This window comes from Pseudorca crassidens, chromosome 17, assembly GCF_039906515.1.
Source record: "Pseudorca crassidens isolate mPseCra1 chromosome 17, mPseCra1.hap1, whole genome shotgun sequence".
NCBI classification, from domain to species: Eukaryota; Metazoa; Chordata; class Mammalia; order Artiodactyla; family Delphinidae; genus Pseudorca; species Pseudorca crassidens.
Window position 1 is genome coordinate 1,856,466 of NC_090312.1, and position 21,147 is coordinate 1,877,612.

The following is a 21,147-nucleotide window of genomic DNA, read 5'->3' on the forward strand; positions in this document are numbered from 1 at the left end:
ATGGCAGCCTCACTCTTGGGAGGCAGCCCAGAGCCCACTGCTTGGCGCTGGGCAGCCCTGTGCATGGCCTGTGCTGGCCTCAGGACCGCGGGAGGGCCAGTGGTCAGAGGGAGCACAGTGAAGCCTCGCCCTGGGTCTCCGCGTTCATCGGTAGCGTTTTTTCACCACCAGCGCCCACTGGGAGCACTTTGGGAAGATCAGGAGCCAGGGCAGGTGGGAGGAAGGAGGCAGGCTTGCTGTGGCCCAGAGGGGTGGGCGCAGGGCCGGGGCTGGGTGACCCCTGTGGTGTCCCCGTCGTGTCCAGTGCTCTGGTCCTGGGTCCCGGTCCTGAGGTGTGGGCAAGCCCTGGTTCTAAGCCTCCAGGCTGGTGCTGGCGTTGCCTTGCTCTGTTCCCACAGCTGTGGAAGGCCATCTCGGGGGTTTCTGTGCGGGCTGCGGGGGTGGGGCCGGCTTGGCGGGTCTCGGCTGGGCGGGTGATGGTGCTCCTGTCGCTCTTCTCCCTGCTGGAGTTTCCCGCCGTGGAGCAGTCTGTGGTCCATCATCACTCGCTGGCGTGCAGTTGGGTTGTTTAGCTTTACTACGGCAGACGCTGTAAAGGGCGTGAGAGCAGTTCAATCTGGAGCCCTGCTTCCTAAGGGAAAATGAAAATGCTGAAGTAGGCCCTGCAAAAGGCAGCCGCAGCGATCCTGAGCCTTGCATAAATGATCAGGCGTGGCGGAGGCCTCCAGTTTTACGTTCGTCATGGCCGTGCTAATTAATTCTTCCACAAGAGCTGGCGTGGGAGTGCGTATGCACATTGCCTGTGTGGCGCCTGCCAGGCGTGGGGCCTCTAGGGGAGCTGTGACCTCCGCGGAGTCAGGGGCACCTGAGTGACTCCATGAGGCTGAAGCCCTGGGAGCCGCTCCTCCCCTGGGAAGGAGGGGTGATGTTCTCACGATGGCCAGAGCTTGCAGCCCCGGGGTCTCGTGGGCCAGGGTCTCCAGGTGTCCGACGAGTGTAGACGGTGTGCTGAGGGTGGCCCGCCCCTGTGTCCTGGCTGACCGAGTTAAACCCAGCCTCTCTGCCAGCTGGGCCTGGCCCGGCCCGAGGGTCCCTCAGCCGGTGCGCTCTCAGAAGCCCACCCGTCCGTGGGCGCGGGGTGCAGGGCAGAGTCTTTCTAGGGCTGCTTTGTCTCCCAGCCTCGCCCTGGGCCCTCAGTGCTCTCCCTGTGGCTGCCGCTGGCCCCTCAGGTGGTCTGTCCCACCTGCTCTCCTGGGCCCAGCCCCTTCCTCCCTTGGGGAGTGGGGGCCACCTGGTGATGGGGGCGTGGGAGCTCCTACCTGCTGGAGGTGGGCCATGGCCTTCCAGGTCCTGGATTGTGGCACCTTCTCTCCACAGCTTCAGCATGTTGCTGGGCACCCCATCCAGACCCAGGTCCCACTCCTCCATGCTCCCATGGTCCCAGTCCAGGAGCCCACCCTGGGCTACGTCACGGAGCACCCCTTCCCCCGCACACCTCGGCCTGGCCCTGTGCCAGCGCGGCCAGTGATGCAGTGGGCTCCCTGTGAGACTCAGAGCCGGGGTCTGGGCTGGAGCTGCTCTTCCTTGGCCCTCTCTTTGAGTGAAGCTGGGGGCGCCGAGGTGGGCAGCTGGGCTTGGGCCCAGAGAAGTCATCTCAGAAAGGAACTCCAAAGACATGTTTCCCCTGTGGAGCTCTCTTTAGCCGGGCTCCCCTTACGGCTTGCGTTTTAAAGCGGGAAGATGCCAGGTGGGGTGGGGGTTTGTGGTCGGCATCCGTCTCAGGCTGCCACCTCCATGCTGTGTGGTCCCCTCGGCTTGGGAAGGCAGGGCAGCAGGGGGAGGGACTGCAGGGCCACACTGCCCCTCTTGCTGCCCTGACCCTGGGGCCGGCCCGGGTGTGTATGTCCTTGACTCTGGGCCGTGAGACAGTGCCCCAAGGGGCAGCACGTGGGGAGACAGGCAGCCGGGGAGCCGAGGCCGGGGCTGGGGGCTGCTGTCCAGGGTCAGAGCTGCCCACATGGCCAGTGGGTCTGAGCTTGGACGGAGCGCAACAGGACCAGATGGCTGGACAGTTGACCTCCAGGTTCTCTTTTTTCCTGAAATATGCAGGTGTAAGCTTATAAATTCTCCCTGAGCATAACCTTAGCTGTCTTCTGCAAGTTAATTATTTTTGTGTTCCTCCAAAATGTTTTCTAATTTTCATTGTAATTTTTTCTTTGATCCAGGGTTATTCAAAGGGGATTGCTTCATTTCCAAACCCCTGGGGCTTTTGAGTTTCTTTGTAATGACCGCTGCCCAGCTTCACTCCACTGGGCAGCTAGCTATCTGTGTGATTTCAGTCCTTTGAAGTCTGCTCAGACTTGTTTTAAGGACCAGCTTAGGGTCAGTTTTGGTAAAGCTCTTGTGTGTACTTAGAGAGAATGATTCCACTTGGGGAGTTTGGGGCTCTGTAAGGTAAGTTGTATTAATTGTGTGTTCAGGTCTTCTGTATACTTTCTGATTTTGCGGGACAGGGAGGGGGTCTGCTTTTTCCAGTCACAGAGAGAGAGTGTTAAGATCTTCCACTGTTCTCCAGTTGTCACTTTTGCATTAAGCATTTTGAGGTCATTTGACTGAGTGTAAACCACTTAGAATTGTTATATCTCCCCGGTGGATTGAATCTTTTACTGCTACGAAATGTCCTTTTTTATCTCCAGTAAAGCTTCTGGCCTTAAAATTTACTTTCTCTGAAGCAGGTATAGCTAGGCCAGTTTCCTTTTAGTTAGTGTCACAAAATGTGTGTATATACTCGTGTACACACACACACACACACACACACTCTCTATGCAAATGTATTTATGTGTGACATGTGCAGACATGTTTACTTTCATCCGTTATTATGTTTAGATTTTTTTGTATTTAGCAAATAGTTGTTTTTTAAGTGCAATCTGAAACTGTTTTTCTAAAAAAGGGTTTCGTCTGTTCACATTTAATGCAATTACTAGGGTATTGGGTTTAAATCTGCTGTCTTCCTCTGTGCTTTTTCTTTGTTGCACCTGTTTTGTTTTTTTCTCTTCTTTTTCTTCTTCTTTTGGATGCGTATTTTTTAATTCCATTTTCTCCTCAATTAGCTTATTATACATTCTTTTATTCTTCTTTTGGTGGTTTCCCCAGAGGTTATATTGTGTGTTCTTGACTCACTGTTATTGGTACTTAGAAATTACTGTCTGATCCCTCCCCAGACAACGTAAGAAACTTGGAGTACTTAAACCCTATTTTCCTCTCTTCCATCAAACGTGGGGAACTGCCATGATTTTAATTCTCCATATATTTTAGACCCTAGAAAAAATTGTGTACAGTCAGCATTGACCTAGACTATGTACTTATTCTCCCTTTTCTCTTCCTCCTTTCCTTGCTGTCTGAGAAACACCTCTTAATACATCCTGTAATATTGCAGGTGTGCTGGGGACCACTGCTCTCAATAGATGTTTATCTGAAAAGTCCTTGTTCTTGCCTTACTCTCTGGAGAGTGTTTCTGCCTGGGAAGCTGTGGGGCTTTCAGTGCTGGGGAGAGACCCTCCCCATCGCCAGCTGACGGCGTTTGGTGACGTCAGCTGTCCTTCCCAGGAGGGTGGCGTGGCTCTCCCCCCTCTGGCTGTGGGGCTTTCTCTGTCTCTGGTCTTCAGCAGGTGTGCCATGGTGCTTCCTGTACATTTATCTATCCTGCTTAGGGTTGGTGCTATTTCTTGAATCTGTGGCTTGATGGTTTTCATCAATTTTGGAATCTCAGCCATTCTGTCTTTAAGCATTGCTTCTGCTCCATCCCCACCTCTCCTTCTGGGACCTCAGCTGCATTTGTACTGAGCCTTTTCACCACATCTTACATGTTTCCTGTGTTCTTCTCTGTGTCTTCTGTGACTTGTCTCCATGCTTAAATCTGGGTAGTTTCTTCTAACCTATTTTCTAGTTTAGTTATTGTCGTTTCAGCTTTGTATAATCTGCTACAAGACGCATCCGTTGAGGTTTTAGTTTTAGTGACTTTTAAATTCTAAAATTTCTATTAAAAAATAGTTACTAGGTCTCTGCCAAAATTTGCAATCTTGTCTTTTTTTTTTTAAATTAATTTATTTTTGGCTGTGTTGGGTCTTTGTTGCTGCGCGTGGGCTTTCTCTAGTTGTGACGAGCAGGGGGGCTACTCTTCGTTGTGGTGCGTGGGCTTCTCATTGTGGTGGCTTCTCTTGTAGTGGAGCATGGGCCCTAGGCGCGTGGGCTTCAGTAGTTGTGGCACCTGGGCTCAGTAGTTGTGGCTCACGGGTTCTAGAGCTCAGGCTCAGCAGTTGTGGCGCACGGGCTTAGTTGCTCCGGGGCCTGTGGGATCTTCCCAGACCAGGGCTCGAACCCGTGTCCCCTGCATTGGCAGGCGGATTCTTAACCACTGCGCCACCAGGGAAGTTCTGCAATCTTGTCTTTAAGCCCTTGAATATATTAATCGTTTTTAAAGTCCGTGTCTGACCACCCAGTTATCTGGATCCCTGTTCATTCCATTGCCTGTTTTTTTCCTTCTTAGTTTTGTGTCAAGTGTGATTTGCTTGTATGTCTGGTTATTTTGTATCGAGTGGTGGACGTTGTGTATGGAGTTCTGGAGCTAATTCAAGGCCAGATGATGTCATGTTCCCCCAGACAGGGTGTGTGGCCCCTGGGGGAGCAGACCTACAGAGTCAGGGCAGTGTGGGCAGTGAGAGTGCCCAGGCACTTCCTGCCCAGGGAGGGCCCCACGCTGGGGCGGGCTCACTGCACCGGCAGGCTGGCCTGCAGAACAGGGTCTGTGCGGGAGCAGGGCGAGGGAGGGGTGGTGGGAGCCCACTTGCCCACCTGTCCCCAGTGTGTGCTTGGTGGGGGAAGAAGGGAGGCTCCCTGCAACCCCCAGCAACCTGTGTGCTGGGGACAGGAGGGGCTCACTGACCCGTGGCCTCTGAGAAGTAGAGGTCTCTGGGTGTGGGGTAGATGGGGCAGCCCGTGGGCCTCCTGCACATGGCCTTGCTCCTGTAGGCCTTGCCCCGCCTCCGCTCCAGGCCCTGGGAGGGGCCTCTGGCAGCCCTGCCTGCCTCCCCATGCAGAGCCTGCTGTAGGGGCTGGGCAGGCCTGGGCACAGGCGATGGAGGCCGGGTGAGGGGCCAGGGGTGCTGCCTGCCCAGGGGCGGGCGAAGAGTTGCAGTGGGGTTGCGTGACAGCTGGGGTGGCGGTGCCTGTGTCAGTAGGGCCTCCGGTGACATCCAGGGAGAGCGCTGGATTCTGAGGCGGCCACCAGCAGAGGGCCCTGGTGCACAGGCTGCCCGAGGGAGTGGGGCAGCCTGGTCTGGACAAGCTGACCGCCTCGGGGCACACTTCTCTGGGCCCGGGCGGGCAGGCCGCCTGAGCATGGAAAGGCCTCAGCCTGGGAGGGTGGGTGTCTCTCTGCCCCGCAGGGCGTGCAGGCTGGGCCGGTGGGGCTCAGACGTCCCAGCAGCTCCCTCCCTGCTCCTGCAGCTCACGTGGGCTGGAGCTGCTGGCTTTGGGGAAGGAGCAGGACCTGGTGACACTTGGCTCCCAGCTCTGTTGTACCTGAGGCCGCGTCTCTCTTCTTAGGGTGGTGGGAAGGGTCGTGGGCAGGAAGGGCTTGCTGCCCCAGAGCCGGTGGGCAGCGACGGTGCACTCGCTTGGAGCCCCCTCGGCTGTGTCCCCTTGGTTGCCTCCCACCACCGTGTCCTCCTGGGAGCATGTTGACACAGAGGGAGCCCAGTCAGGGTGGGCACCAAGGATGGGCCTCCCCCAGGCTCTGAGCTGAGACCCTCTGCTTCCCACCCTGCCAGAGCCCCGCTACTTGCTCTGACGAGGGGGGCCCCGAGGGCGGTGGGCTCAGCTGTCCTGGAAAGGGCGGGGCCGTGTGTGCCTCTGCCGGGGGCTTCGGGACAGGCCGCGTGACCCTGGAGAGGCGCCGTGTCCGTGGGGCCCTCTCTTCGTAGCCCTCCTGCTTTCCTGCCTTCCCTCTCGTGTCCATGGGAAGTGAGCAGTGCTTCCCCCAAGACTGAGCCCTTTCCAGGCAGATCCCAGGCTGAGAAGGCACCACAGCCCAGCTGGGCCCTGCTGGTACCACCTAGGCATCACCTGTGTGGCCCGGGGCTCTCAGCGGCCACAGGTATCCTTCGGATTTGAAGCTTTGGCCCTGAGGCATGGACTTGATGGAATTTGCAAGGAAAATCTGCAGCCTCAGCACGACGGTAAACCTGTCAGCTTCTAATCATCAGGCGCGCCCTCATTTGTTGGTTTGCCTGAGTGTCTCAGGCCTGGCAAGAGGAGCCCTGGCCCTTCTGGTTACCTCTGGCCCAGGGGTCCCCAGGGGTCTGCACTGTTCCTGCTCCCACTGCCGGCTGGTCCGGGCAGCATTGGGACAAGGTGTCTAGCTCAGGGAGGTGGCAGGTCCCCTGCCGTGGGGTTGCAAGCGTGGAAGCGAGCTGCTGCCCTCCCCACGCCCTCCTGTGCCCCCCGCGGGCTGAACCCTCAGGTGCTGTGCGTGGAGAGGCCTGGGTGGGTTCCGGGGCCAGCGTTCTCTCCGGACCAGGCACGGGTCACTGACTGCCTCTGCCCCGGGACCCATCCTGGGATGCTTCGGGGCGTCTGCAGGCTGTGGCGCCGGCCCAGGGGTCTTGTCCCTGGCACACTCGCCCCCTCCCGTCTCGTTAAAGTTTTTGGGTGTGGCAGGGACCTAAGGGACGTGCTGCCGCTTCTGCCTTTCCTGCCCATCTGTGGATGGGGAGACTTCTGAGATACTCCACCCCCGGCTGGCTCTGCCCAGGAGAGCCATGGGCCGGTGGGCAGGGCCCGTCCTGGCTGCCCCCAGCACTTGCCGGCCGTTTGTTGTCATTCTTCGGGGCGCTGCGCTTTCTAAATTAATTCGGAGCTATTGTGTTTCCTTCTCACGGTGTATCCCAAGCTGTGCCAATCCCTGATGGGCTCTGGCAGTGCCAGCGGCCGTGCGGGTAGGTGGCAGCTGAGAGTGGGCGCAGCAGCACGGCCGCCGGCAGCAGGTGGCCGCCCGACCCGGCAGGTGGCGTTCTGTGAGGCAGCGCGTGCTTGGTGCGGAGAGGGGCGTGAGCCTGCTTGGCAGGAGACGTCTTGTAGCGCGAAGGACGGCTCACTGCAGGGGTGCCTTCAGAGCGGCTTGCTCGCGCCCCGCACGCTGGGCTGCAGCAGGGCAGCCGCCAGACCCTGAACTGCCACGGGCCGGGGGAGGCGCACGGGGCGGCGGGGCGAGAGGGCGCACCTCCCTGTTTCTGCAGGAGATGGAAGGCAGGCCTGGTGTTGTGAGAGAAGCTGAACTCCGTGGCCCGGGCCTGCCGCAGAGTCTGGGAAGGCCGAGGAGAGAAGCTTGCTCTGTGCCAGGCCCTGCTCGAGGTGGGAGACCGGGGGTCTGAGCAGGCCCGGGCCCACCAACTCCCAGCGTGTCTGGGGTGAGCCCCGCTGGAGCCCACGGTGGTCCAGCAAATCACCAGCGCCATGTGTTCCCGTCACTGCTCGCTCTCCACCCGCGTGGGGGTCTGGAATGTTGAAATGGGGGATGGGCTGGACCCCGGGACCTGCCCGGCTGAGCTCAGGCACCCCGGCTGCCCCTCCAGGCCGTTGTGCCAGTGGGCACCGTGACCTGGGGCGTCAGCACTGGGGGGCAGCCTGCGCCCCAGGTCTTCTCTTGGGAGCCCCTTTGCTTCCCTCTCTTCCTTCTGTTGAGTTTCTCGGGGCTCCCTTTCCCCCACCAGATGGCATGTGCATCAGGTGTGGCGCCCTGTGCGTGAGAGACAACAGAGTGGCCTGCGGGCGCCCACCACCCTGAGTCTGGGAGGCCTCTGCCTGACCTGCCCGGGCTAGCCCTGTGCCCCACAGCCCTTCCTCAGACCCCTTTCCTCCCCCTTCCCCTCCCCCCTCCCCCTCCTTCCTCTCACAGAGGGCCAAGACCCTGTCTTCTGCAGGAGCCCCAGCTCTCACAGATGGGTGGGGCTGCCTTGAGCCCCCTTTCTCAGGGGCCCCCAAACGGCCCTTGGTCCTCACCCGTATGGCCCCAGCTGCCCCCAGCCTTACACTGGCCCCAGCAGGAACTTTTTGCCGGCTGTGTGCTTGGGAACTGACCCTGAGGCGGGTGCTGCTGCCGGCTCAGGGGCTGCATCCTGTGCAGGGACTGGAGGATCCCAGAGGGGAGGGGAGGGGAGGGGAGGGGAGGGAAGGCAGAGGGGGAGGGCAGGGGAGGGGAGGGCAGGGGAGGGCAGGGGAGCGGAAGGCTCACTCTGGAGTCTGCTGGCCCAGCGCAGCTGCAGCCGCAGCTAAGGCCGGGCTCCTCCCTGTGGCCTCCACGGAGCTGAGGGTGGGGAGGCAGGGATGCGGCCCGAGCTCCCGTGCTCGTGCGCTGTCCTCCTTCTGCCGCCGCAGCGCCCGGCGCCGGGCAGGCTGGCTGTAGGGCTGAGTGAGGCCGGGGCCCCCCCCCACACCCAGGCTCCCCTCCGCGGCCTGCTCGCTGCCCCTGTGCTGCAGCCCTGCCCCTTCGGCCACCAGCAAGGAACGGGTGAGCAGCCGGAGAGCCCAGCATCCCGGAGCCTGTGAGGGGTACGTGGTTTTCTCTCCGTGGCCGCTGCTTTTGATAGTGGGCTTATTTCCAGGCTCTCTTGAAAGCGTCTCTCTCTGGCCCTGACTCCGAGGAAGCAGGGCAGCGATCCTGAGAGGCTAGGCTGTGGCCAGCAGGAGTGCTGCCCGCACAAGGGCCACCGGCTCTGGGCCACGTGGTGGAGCCGGGCTTCCCTGGGGTGGCTGAGGCCCAGTGTCTGTCAGATACCTGCGGGGCTGTGCTGCCCACCCTGTGTCTGCTGGGGGAAGCCCCCCTCTGTGCTCCCGCCCCTGTGGGAGAGGATGGGGGTGTCCCTGGGGGTCAGAAGGGCAGAGGCAGGCTCGTCGGTGCCCATCCCGTGGTGCCCCGTTACTGTCACAGCACCTGCCGGGGGGGGACGAGGTGTGTTCTGCAGCACCCCCTTCAGGGACAGGGACTGGTCCCTCTCCGTCTCTCGTGGCTTGGAACGTGGGGTATCTGTCCACCTGGGACTCGCGGGCAATTTTCTGCGCCCCTGAAAGCCCCCAGCAGAAGCTGCCAGGGTGGGGTGGGCCTTCACCTCACAGGCTGGGCTTTGTCCCCTCAGCTGGGCTGGCCCGGCTCGTGTGGAGGCCCCGTTGCTGTCGGTGGAGTGTGGACAAGGCCCCTCGATTCTCCCTTGGGGACTTGGGAGCCCCTGTTGCTCCCCTGGGCTCTGGCCTTCTAGAGTTTCAGCCCGGTAAGGGAATGGATACCCCTTCCAGCCCTCCTGGCACATATGGGCCAGGCCCTCAAATGGAGGGACATAGTGATGACGGAGGACTGCCCTTTTGTGAGGGCAGAGACACACGCCAGTAGACCCAGTGCGGGGTAGGTGTTGGCTGGTACCTGGTCCCTCCTGGGCAGTCAGAGGCCTCTGGCCTCTGCGTCTGAGCATGTCAGCCCTAGGCACAGCGTAGGTTAGAGAGGCCTCGGCGTGAGGTCTTGGCCTGCTCGGGGGCCTCTCCTGCTGGGCTAGCTTCACTTCCTGTCCCCTGGCAGGTGCAGGGAGCTGGGCTGAGCACCGTGCCCGGGGCGGGGGCACTGTGGCTGGCTCCGTGTTTACCTGGATGGGGGTCCCCGCAGGCAGCCAGCAGCTCTGTGCTTCGTCCCACCTGGCTCTCAGGGAGTTCGGGGCCACCGGTGCTGGGCCCTGCCAGGCAGGGAGACCTGCAGCAGGTGGAGAGAGAGCCTTGGCTTCGGGTGGGCAGGACCAGGGGGTCATCTGAGCCCCTGGGCACCGGCACGGAGGGGGGCCGTCTTGAGAGAAGTTTAGGTGCTTCCGGTGGTGCTGGCCCTCCAGAGCCCCTGAAACCCTGGGCAGGAAGGGCTTGCCCAGTCCAGACGCCGGTGCGGACGCTGTTCGTGTTCAGGGCTAACGTATGAGGTGCTGCCTCTGCCTCTTCCAGCGTGCTGTGGAGGGACCTGCCCTTCCCGGGAGGAGCTGAGGGGACTCGCCTGCCCTGAGAAGGGGCGCTTGCTGTGCTCCCTGCTGCTTCCCCAGAGCCCAGAGGCCAGCATGCAGCGGGCTCGCCAAATGTCTGTTGACTGACTGAGCGAGCTCTGTGCAAGGGGCACACTGGTGCTGGTGCTGCCTGGGCATCCTTTCCTCAGCCCTCTGGCCTCTGGGGTGGCTTTTGTCAAGCGTGAGGGTCCAGTTCCCTCTCTGGCTTCCTCTATGGTCTGCAGTTGCTTTTAAAACACTTTTTTCACTGTTTTCTTTCTAAGCTTTTTCACGTCCCTGGTCACTTGATTCCACGTAAGGAACAAGTGGACCTCAGGCCACAAAAGCAAAAGAGGCTGTGAGATGGCAGGCCTGGCTCGGTGTCAGGCTGCAGACAGATGGCTGATCACCTAGCATCGTGCACTGTCAGCGTGGGTCCAGTGAGGGGGCCTGGGCCCAGGACGCCCGATCAGAGGGCCGCAGGTGAGCAGGAGTGGCCAGTAGGCCGCAGAAGGGCCAAGGGGCCCCAAGGGTCGCTGTGGTCAGGGCTGGGCTCGGAGCCTAGGAAGGCACAGTCCTCCATGACCCAGGGCCAAGGGAGGAGGGTCCAGGGTGGACCCCCCGGTTGTGAGCTCCGTCTCTGGAGGCTGGAGCTGAGCCTTAGGACCTGCCCCCCGCTGAAGGCAGATTCCTGTCTCTAACATGCACGTGCGTGCCCTCACCTGTGAGGCCCTGGGGGCTCGCATCGGTACATCCATGGCCACCCCACGCGCTGTCCTGGACACTGGCACCTCTCGTGCCCGTGGGTCCTGGAGCCCTGCCGGGGCTGCTGAGCCAGAAGTGGGTTTGCCTTTTGTCCTCAGTAAGAGGTGGATTTTGCTCATCGGGGTCTGAGTGAAAGCGGACAGGGTAGAGTACCCAGTCCCAGGATGTCCTGTCGTAGCTGCTTCTGGCTGAGGTCAGATGGGGCACTGGGGGGAGCAGCTGGCTCACAGTCCGGTGCCTGCAGGGTGTGGCCCCAAGCGGGCAGGGGCTGCTTGGTCTGCTGGGGAAGGGGTGAGCGCCAGCCGTGCCCCTGGACGAGCCTGCATCACGTGGGCGCTGCTTGCAGCACGCTCAGGCCTGGTCCTGTCTCTGGGGGGTGGTCCTGGGAGGGCGCGCTGTCTGCCTGGCGCGGACCCTGCCTTCCCTGCCTTTGCTTGGGGCTCATGGCCTTGGGGTGCAGCCGCCTCTTGCTCCTGTGGGCCCCGCTCAGCGAGTTTGCCCCCTACCTGGATCTCCCAGCCACACGCTGTGCTGTCTTCTGGGGCGCGCCTCCCTGGGATGTGCTGGGGCTCCCCTCCCCCTGGGCCCAAGGCCTGCAGGTGGGGTGGGGGCTGGGAGGTGCTCGCTTTCCCCTCTTCCATCCTCTAGAGGGATGGTTAAAAGGGGAGGGAAGACCCACCCCCATAATGTACAGCGACTGTCAGGGAGTAAACTACTCCCATTTCATACAGACGGGTCAGTGTCGTCGCGCGATCGATGGCTCGCGCACAGTAATTATAGGAACGAGCGGCATGTGTCGCTTGAGTGAGTTTGAGAAGAGTAGGGTCTCAATCTTTCCTCTAATGGGGCCCCGACAGTCCCAGCACTGCGTGTCTCAGGCTGACGGTGTTGTCACTAAACACCAGCTACTGCGGGGCGACAGAGGAGGCGGCCGCAGGGCCCGGCAGCTGACAGCGGCGCTTTGTCATCACCCAGCGGCCCACGCTCCTGTTGCAGCGGTGCCGACCGCTGCTGCGTGACGTATGGCCCTGTCGGGCTGCCACTGTGACTTAGTAGTCAGTAAACGTTGTGGGTTTTTTTATAAATTTATTTTATTTTTTATTTTTGGCTGCTTTGAGTCTCTGTAATCGGTAAACGTGTGTCAGAGGCTGGTCCCCAGTTCAGACAGCAGTGCTGCCGGAAGCCCAGCAGGGTGAGGCCCTGGGCCGGGGGCCACTCCCTCTCCCTCGAGGGCCAGACCTCTCCTCCCAGGGCCTGGGGTCCCCTCCCCGCCCCGTTGCAGATGTGTGCACACCGTGTGTGTGTGTGTGTGTGTGTGTGTGTGTGTGTGTGTGTGTGTGTGTGTGTGTGTGTGTGTTAGTTAGCGAGCACGTCCACTCATCCTCCCAGGCAGCCACCTGTGTGTCGGAGTCTGGCAGGGTCTCTCCACGGGCCGCCCGAGCCATTCCTGAGGGACCTGCATGAGTGCTGGCCTCCAGTGGCCCAGGGTGCAGAGCTGGGGTGTCCTGGGTGCCTAGGAGGGGCCTCTGGCTGGCCCGTCGCCTCCTCTGTGACTGCCCCCGGAGGTGAGGGCTGAGCCGCCTGACTGCAGCGGGCTTTTCCGTGTTCGCAGTGTCGGGAACCATCAAGCGCAGGAAAAGTGGAGTGACTTATTAGACTCATAAAAATTCATACTTTGCGATCCCAGTCATCCCACGCGCGAAGCTTGTTAGAGCGCGGTCCCTGGCAGCTCCCGCGTGGCAGGGGCGGGGGCGGGGCGTTTGCCTCCTCCTGCCGGCTGCCATCCCTGCTCATTTGGAGAAACGGACAGGCGTCTGCAAGCACGTGAAGAACCGTTCACGGGGCTGGGGATTTGTCATGATATTACTGTGTTCTCGTGGGTGGGAGCAGGACGGCCAAGCCCTGTCACCTGCGTGCTCCCTGCACCTGCAGGGCCTGGGCAGGGGCTGGCTGGGTGCCGGAGCACTGAATGCAGTGGGCCCAGGGCTGGCACCAGGTGAGCAGTGCGCCCGTGTGAGAATACAGACAGAGGTCTAGGCATGCAAGGGGAGGTCTGCAGGTGTGTTTCTAGCTGTCTTTATGGGATGGAGCGGTGTGTGTCTTCTAGGCTGATGTCAGTGGGAGTTGAGTCCATCTCTGTCCTTCCTGAGAGACTCCTGAGCAGAGGCCCATTGGCCCAGTGCCCCCTGGCCCAGCCTGGGCCCCATCCTGCTGGGCATGGTGGGCAGGTCATTTTCCTTCTCTAGGCCTTAGTCTTCTGATCTCTTCACCGGGGGGCTGACGTGCCCCGTCAGCTCTGCTGTGCGGTGGGCATTGTGGATTCTGTGCGAAGGGGATGCAGGGACAGAGGGTCCTCACTTCTGTTGACAGGGAGGTGACACCTGAGCTGGCCAGAGCCAGTCCTCCCTGGGTCCTTGCCTGTAAACAGTGGAGGGGCCTGGAGGTCTGGGCAGGATGAGGGCCCAGCCCCCTGGGGAACTGGCTTCATCCGCTTCTTCGCAGGCAGCGGCAGGGTCCTCCCAGCAGGTGTCTCGCCCGGCTCCGCTCCTGGCCCGGCCCTTCAACGAGACGTGAGGGGCCCGCGGGGGGGCTGCCGTCCCCAGCCACCACCCACCTCCTGGACACACCTGCTGGGGACCACCACTCTGGCAGTTGCTCTGGCTGTGTGGCCTCCTTAGCGCCTGCCTCGGCCTTCCTCTTGCTGCTTCCTGATGGTGGCGGAGCCTCTCCTTGTGGCCCCTGGGGTCTGCTCGCCCCTCCTCAGCCCCAGGGCGCTTTTCACCCCCAAATGCTGTTGTGGCCTTGCTATCTCCAGGACTGTGTCACTGAGGGGACAGCTCAGATGGGGCTGACTTTCGGAAATGCCCTGGTAGACGGGCAGTGTCCAGAGAGGGCGACGCCCCTCATCGTGTGGTCTGGCAGGGTCTCCCCACCCAGTAGCAGTGCACCCTCATCGGGAGATGCAGCGTCTCGCTCGCGTGGCCTTTGCTCTGGCTCCAGTCGTGGTCAGCGCCATCCTGCCAGGCCCGGGGCTCTGCACACAGCTCGGATGGGCAGCGAGCCTGCAGGTACTGTGGAGCCTCTCAGAAATGTGCGCCGGCTCCCCTGTGGCCACTTGCCCAAGAGGGCGGCTCGGCCACGGTGGGAGAGAGGCTGCCTGGCCCCCGCTTGGCCGGGTCCTGCGCGTCGGCCTCCTGCCTGTGGCTTCCTGTCCTGTGTGAGGCCCGCCTGCTGCTGCCGAGAGGGCCAGGAGCCTCTGGGCCCCCACAGTCCAGCGGCAGGCCCGGCTTCCCTGTCAGATGGGTGGGAAGGTGAAGCCCTGGAAGGGCTGTGTGATGTGTTCTGAGCTGGGTACCAGGGGCCCGTCTGGGCTCAGTCCCTCCCACTGGCTCTCTGGGGACCCTTCCCTGGCTCAGGCTCTGTGAGCTCATTTCCTGCCCGCTGTCCAGACCCACCTGTCCCCCTTGGCCGGCCTGTCCTTGTCCCTGTGCTGGCGCAGAGTCTGGGAGCAAGGTGTCCCATCTCCCTCGCTCTGATGGACAATCCCAGACGCCTCCTGCAGCCTCTCAGCGGTCACGGTCCTGGAGCTGTCGTGCCCCGCACACTTGCAGTGGCAACTCTATACTGACTTTGCTCTCCTGTCTCCCTGCTCCCTCTCGCCTGCTTCCAAAATTGCTGCCTTCCAGATACACCGTCTGTACCCCAAACTCTCAGGCTCTGTGCTCAGGGGGGCCCAAACTGCGGTGACTGGTACTGGACGGGGGGACTGCGACCAGGCCCACAAGCCTCTAGTGCAGGGCTGGGGTGAGAGAGCTGGCGCAGCATCAGGAGGCAGGGCCTTTGCGGCGGTAGCTGGAGACGGGGCAGCAGGAGGGGAGCCAGGGTTACGTGGTCGTTCTTGCCCTCTAGCCATGTGGGGCAGTGGTCTTCGGGAGGCCCGTGGGGTCGCCTGTCCTTTGTAAATGTCCTGGACGGCACTGAGGAGAAGGACAGGCTCAGGGCAGCCACCCCCAGGGGAGGCCAAGAGCCAGAGGCCTCCGTAGCAGTTCCAGAGCTTCAGCTCCCCACTGTGGCTGTGCTGACTGTGGGGCACACGCTTAGCCATAAAGCCAAACACCAAGGCTTCTGAAGACACAGGCTGGCCCATCGCCTTGGTGGAGATTAAGGCCGGGAGAGGGGAGGAGCAGGGGGCCCTGGGGCACGGGGTGGGGATGCTTGGCGATGGGTAATCGATCTCGGTGTGTCTGGACAGACAGCTGGGCGGCTGCGGGGGCTGCTGGCAGCTGGGCTCCTGGGGCTTGTCCCATAGCTGCCTCTCTCCTGCCGGCGGCCCCAGACAGTCTCTGCTCAGAGGGGTCCTGGCTCCCTCTCTTCCTTACTCATTATGCAGTGGTGAGATCGGCAGCACCCCTTCTTCTAGTTCTCTCCCTTTGAAGTTCCATAAAAACCTGAACTCCCTCTCAACGCCCCTAGTCGCGGTGAAACACAGCGAGAGCAGTGACCTCCGTCTGATGGGCTCTGCCATCTGTGGTGGCTCGTTGAGGCCGGGGCCGGGGTCAGCTGGAGGCCGGGCTGCTGCAGACAGCGCCGCCTGACCGGCCACGCGAGCTGCACAGGCCCCGGGAAGGCTGGCGCTCTCCCCAGTTCCGCAGCCTGAGTGCCAGACCGCCTGGGCTCTGCTGCTGTCGGTCCAGTCCCCGCCTCTTGGCCGGTGGCCTCCCTCCCCAGCTCGCTCATGCAGGAGCCGGGCCCTGCTGATAGATGGGCTCACATCCCATTCAGATATGACGCCAGCAGTTTTTTTGTAGTTTGTCTTCCATTGCGGTAGTAAAGTTTTTAATTAGGGAAGCTAATGAGATCGATTAGTCATTAGAAGTGACCTCTGCACGGCAGGGCGGAGAGGGCTGCGTGTGTGTGAGCCTGATAACGCAGCGCCCGAGCGTCGTTGGCAATAAAGGCGCGAAGGGTTTGATTTGAGTGAAACGTGCCACGGGGAATACATCATGCGGAGAAAAAAATTACAGCCCTGGGAGTCTGTAATGAAGGGAATTAAACCAACATCCTATCTAAATAACATGATTATCTACACAAACCCTCAGCCTGCCAGGAGGAAGGGGAGAGACTGCTGCCTGCCGGGGCTGCTGCCGGGGCAACCCTCCAGCACCACAGGGCCGGGGGGAGGCCGGGTGCCCTGCCCACGGGGAGCTCGCCCATGCCTGCCGCTCTGCCTTTGCACTGGGTTCGAGGTTCCAGTCCCTGTGTGCCATGCGTGGTCTGAGGAGCTCTCACTCCTATCAGCCGTAGGATGGGGGGCGACACCAGCCATCTGTCCGCCCTGCTGAGCTCTCTGTGCCCTCAGCGTGGGCACCCTGGCCTGTTCTCTGCAGGGCCGCTGTCCTGAGTGCTTCCACCCCCACAGCCAGGCTGCTCATGGGGAAGACCAGGAGGGTCTGCGGGGCCAGGCTGTGAGGGTCACAGCCCCACTCTGGGGGGCGGGGCATGGGCTGCTGTGCCCTCCCCTCTGCCACTCGGGATCGCGGGGGCTGGGGTCTGACGGGGGCCGAAGTCTGGGAGGTGACACTTAGCCTTTTAAGAGGGGGGCCTACTTTATTACTTTGTATTTTCTTAGAAGTGGTTATCAGGTACTAATAAGTAAAATGCAGTAAGTTAGTGAAAAGTTAAATTTCACAGTGGGGCTGCGTTGCCAAGGAATGTTATAAATACTGATGCCCGTTAATAGCAGGAATGAGGGCCAGGCCCAGAGGTGGTATGTCCCAAGAGGAACTTTGCGGAATGCAGAGTCCAGTCCCTTGGGCATTGGGGGCTGGGGGCTTCCTGGAGGAGGTGGCATCTGGTGGAACAGGGAGGGGGATGGGAGAAGCCGATGTTGTGCCTCTGGGCGAGGGGGGGTGAAGCTGGCCAGGCCTGGGGCTCCCGGCGCTCAGGATGAAAACAAAGTTGTTGAGGAGGGGCCCTGCCCCAGCACAGCCCAGCCCTCCTTCCCACCCTGCACACTGGTGCCCCCGAGCTGCACAGCCAGGGCCCTGGGGCTCTAGGGTGCGTGTTGCAGCCCAGACTGGCAGGTGGTGGCTGGTGTGGGAGCTCCCCGCCTCAGAAGGGGGCCGAGGGCGGGTGGCCCCAGCGGCGGCGGAGGGGATAGGCAGGTGGGCTGTCCAGGTGCAGAGGCTGTGGGAGCAGGGAGTGGGTTTGGGGCCGTGGTGTCAGCGTGGGGCTTGGCAGTGACTTAGAGGGATTCCTGCGCTCCTGAGTGCTTAGCTGGGACAAGCTGTTAGCCATTTTCATTGGTCTCTTCTTGCTTGTAAGACCTTGAAAATTCAATTCAACAAACATTTATTTACCGATGCCGCCTGTGTGCTAGGCTCTCCCGTGCATCCCAAATGTGTGGGGGCTGCCTGGAGCCAGAGTCCCTCGCTGTGGCCACTCAGCAGGATCAGGCATCCCGGGTGACGCCCGGTGCTTCTGCCGAGCTTCCCTCTTTCTCCCTGACTGCCCCCTGAGCTGCCACCCTTGAAGGAGAGAGAGAGACGGAGACGGAGATGGAGACTGTGGGGTGCTGGCCTGGCCTGGCGCGAACTTCTGTGGACCCCTGGCGGGCAGCCGCTGTGGGCCCCTGCCTCCAGTCCCGGGGGCAGAGGCGTCCTCTGCTCTCAGCACTCCCTGGGCCTTGCAGCCCCATGTCCACCCCGACCCCGGCTGGGTGCGTGGAGCCTGCACATGCTGCTCCTGTGGTCTGGGGGCTCTCGGGGGGGCTCTGAGCCTGTGCTGTGTCCTGGCCTTCTCATGTGGGTGCACGGGAGCCCTGTTAGAGGCTGCAGTGCCCCAGGGATGGGTTTGGGGACACCTGAGGGAGGGGCTCTTCCAGCATCTGGACAAGGAGGCATAGTGCTGTCCTGATGGCCGTGCAGGTGCGGTAGCTCCCGTGGGGCGGACTTGTCCTGCCTGCTCCCAGGCAGGCCCCGCACCCCACCGCCCATCAGGCTGGGTGAGCCTTGGAGAGAAGGCATCTGGGCCAAGGTGCTGATTGCTGACTGGGGGAGGGCCTGGCTGTGGGCTGGTGGTCTGTTGTGTTTAGGGCTCTGGAAGGTGACTTCTACCCAGTGTTACTGTCACTGTTCACTGAGCAGTCACCGCTTCTCGTGGAGTTTGCAGGTGCTGGGAGGATATGTCCTTGGGGCCCCTGGGAGCAGGTTCGGGTCGTGGAGCACCGGTTTGTGCTGTCAGAGAGCGGGGTGGCTGGCCCTGAGCAGCCAGGAGTGTGGGAACCTGCGTGTCTGGTGCCACCGTGCACCTGCTGTGCTCCCTCTCCTGGGCCACCCTGGACCCCAGGCGGCCTTCAGCTGAGGGTCAGCTAATTCTTGCCCAGGGATCATAGGCCTGTCCTTGTGCCGAAGCTCTGGTGGTGAGAGCACGTGTGTGTTTTCCTGGCCTCCTTGTCTCTGCCCCTTCCCATTCACCCTCCCCCCACGCCCCTCACCCCCTGCCTGGCTGTGCTGCCCAGAAGCTGTCTGCTGCTGGGGTGGCTGGTAGGGGCCCCCCTTCCAAGCAGAGCCCTGGGCTCCGTGCAGGCAGGTTAGGTGGGGCCACAGGGAGGCGCCTTTGGGAACCAGGGTCCGAGCAGCCTGGCCTGAGGGGCTGGGGTGCTGGGTCGGTCCCAAGAGGCAGCAGCGCCCGTGTTCCCATGCTGCGTTAGCTTTAATTATCTGGGCAGTTAGAGCTGTATATTATGAAAGCCGCGCAATTAGATGCGTTCCTCATAGCTATGGGGAAATTGCTGGCTATCAAGTGGAAGGGAACTGGGGCAAAACAGATCCCTGTTAATTGCATGAAACATTCAGCAAGAAATAAAGCTGTGGTGTACATCACCCTGCAAAGTGTTCTGAAAACAGAAGTGATTAAGCACATAAATCTACGTGGACACCCGGGGAGGGTTCCCAGAGGGGGCGGTGAGCGCTTCACGCCCGCAGCCTCGCGGACCCTCACTGCCCACGGGGAGCACCGGCCTGCCACGCCAGCTGCTGCAGCTGGCCGCACCTGCCCCGCTTGCTCTCCTGGAGGCCGCGCTGGCCGCCTCCGGCTCCGGCAGCCCGGGGCTGCTGAGCTCTCTGGGAGTGGGCGGGGGGTTGGATCAGGGGGTGATGGGAGGCCCCACCGACCTCCACTGACCACCCGTGTCTGGGTTTCCCTGCAGCCTCCAGCCTGCACGGCCAGCGGACCCCTCCCACCAGCAAAGTGATCAAGACTCGCTACCGCATCGTCAAGAAGACCCAGGCCTCACCTCTCAGCCCCGCCCCCGGGCCCCTGGCCCCGCCCTCCTGGCGGGCACTGCGGCTCTCCCTGTCCAGGTAGGAGGCCTGTGGCTGCTGGGCTCCAAAGTGCAGGGCGGGGCCTGAGGACCGAGCACACCCCCAGAAGTGCTTGGTCTACAGTTGTTGGCTGGGGAATGGGCTAATTTTTCTGTCTAGCAATTTCTGCACGAGACGTGTGGCCGGCCTGTGTGTGCCGTGCACTCACGCAGACACGCACGCTCCCCGTCCGCTAGCAGCCAGCTGCCAGCTTGGGGCGGGGGGTGGGGTGGTGGTCTGGGAGCAGCCGCACCGCCTGGGTGTCCCTCAGGGAGAAGCTTCTGGTGAGAGAGGCTGGGCCATCTCACTATCGCTGTACTGGTTGTTACGGGGGTGGGGTGAGGCTGTGTGCCTCTCCGGCCGCCCACACCAGGGTCTGGCCTGCACGCTGAGCGCTGTGGCCTCGCTCCAGGCTGCTTCTGCTGGAGGGCATGTGTGGTGGGGTCGGCTCCCTCTTCTTTTCTGGGTCCCCTGGGCCCAGAAGCAGGAGGGCTGCAGAGGTTGGGGTGCGGCTCCTTCCTTCAATGAGGCAGGGGAAGGGGTGACAGCCTCGGTGGGTTGGAATCAGGCAGTGGCAGGTCCCCTCCCTCTGTCCTTCTGGGGAGCAGTGTGGGAGCCCCTTGGCCCAGTGTGGGCTTCCAGCTGGCTGTGCTGGGCACTCCAGAGCACATGGCCTCAGGCCTTGGGGCCAGGGGGCCATTGTGCCCCAAAGGGCTGGGCCACGGGGCAGAGCAGCTATAGTCCTGGGCAGGGGCCATCCTGCCAGCCCCCCACGGGCCCCCCACTCTCTGGACATGGGAGAGGAGGTGCTGGCCTACTGGCCCATGGTAGGTGTGCCCGGAGGTCAGCGGTGGCCACTGCCCTCCTCCCTTCCCACCAGGCCACACGAAACTTGGCCCTGCTACCGACTTTTCTGGAGGCAGTAGCTGGAAGTATATTTTAAATTAATTTTACTGCACTTTTTGTAGTATTTTTGTTTTAAATAGATTTATAAGCATCTTGGGGGCTATTTCTACAAATTTATGAAGATAATTTTCACTCTCTCGATAAGGTTAAATTTACACCTTCTATTTCCATATTAATTCACGGTGCTAAGTGGGTCTAATTTTCTTCCATTCTCCTATCTGGTGAGCATGGCCTTTCCTAATGCAATTTCCCCCTCACTAAATCACTGTGATTGGGAGTCGTGATCGAGCTAAATTAACTTAAATTAATTTACTTAATAAGAGCCCCAGATCTTCGTGAATGAGGTTCAGATTTATTGATTCTTGCTCCTCTCTCCCCCTCCTGCAGTCGGCCTTCCTGCCCGCGTCGGCAGCCCTGGCCTGGCCCCGCCTCTCCCAGGGGGCCTGGCTGGGGACCGGGGGTGACCTTCATCAGGGAGGCACCAGCGGGCCTCTCCTTCCTGGCCTCTGAGTGCCACGGAAGCCCAGGTGTGGGTCCAGCTGGCCCAGTGTTGAGTGTGCCAGGCCCTGATGTGGCCACTGAGCAGAAATCGGTGCCAGGCTCAGGGGTCGAGGGCCCCTGAGGAGGGCGGTGGCTGGGGGCGCCCCCGAGGCAGCAGCCGCCTCCTACTTTCAGCCGGAGTGTCGAGCCCATCAGGCCGAGAACAGCCCGGTCAGCAGCAGGGCGGGGGGTGTGCCTTCCCCTCAGTTCTGGAGACAGGTGGGGGCTGCCTCATGGACAGGTGTGTGAGGTCCGCACTCGGGTCAGGTGGATAGGATGGGCCATCAGGACAGGCCCAGCCCAGCTGCCAGCCCCGCCCGGCCACTGCTTGCCTCAAGCTCCCAGCGAAGGTGGTACCGGGCCTTATGGGGAGGGCGTGCCCCTAGATGGCTGTGTGTAGCCCCGCCAAGGGCCGTGCCGAGTGCCCGATGGCTCAGGCCCCGCGGCCCTGGCCTGTGCTTGGTGTCTGGGCGCTCTGAGGCAGATTCCCAGCTGCACCAGGCCCC

At 61.6% G+C, this 21,147-nt stretch overlaps 1 protein-coding gene across 2 annotated transcripts in view; it reads left to right on the top strand.

Annotated features, from left to right (window-relative positions):
- The window catches only part of ZC3H3 (zinc finger CCCH-type containing 3), an 82,050-nt gene that overhangs the window by 10,394 nt on the left and 50,509 nt on the right, over positions 1–21,147 (top strand). For both annotated transcript variants that reach the window (XM_067712675.1, XM_067712676.1), the window contains exon 4: positions 19,042–19,195. In XM_067712675.1, coding sequence (XP_067568776.1) covers positions 19,042–19,195 — 154 coding nt within the window. The remainder of the gene's footprint in view (positions 1–19,041; positions 19,196–21,147) is intronic.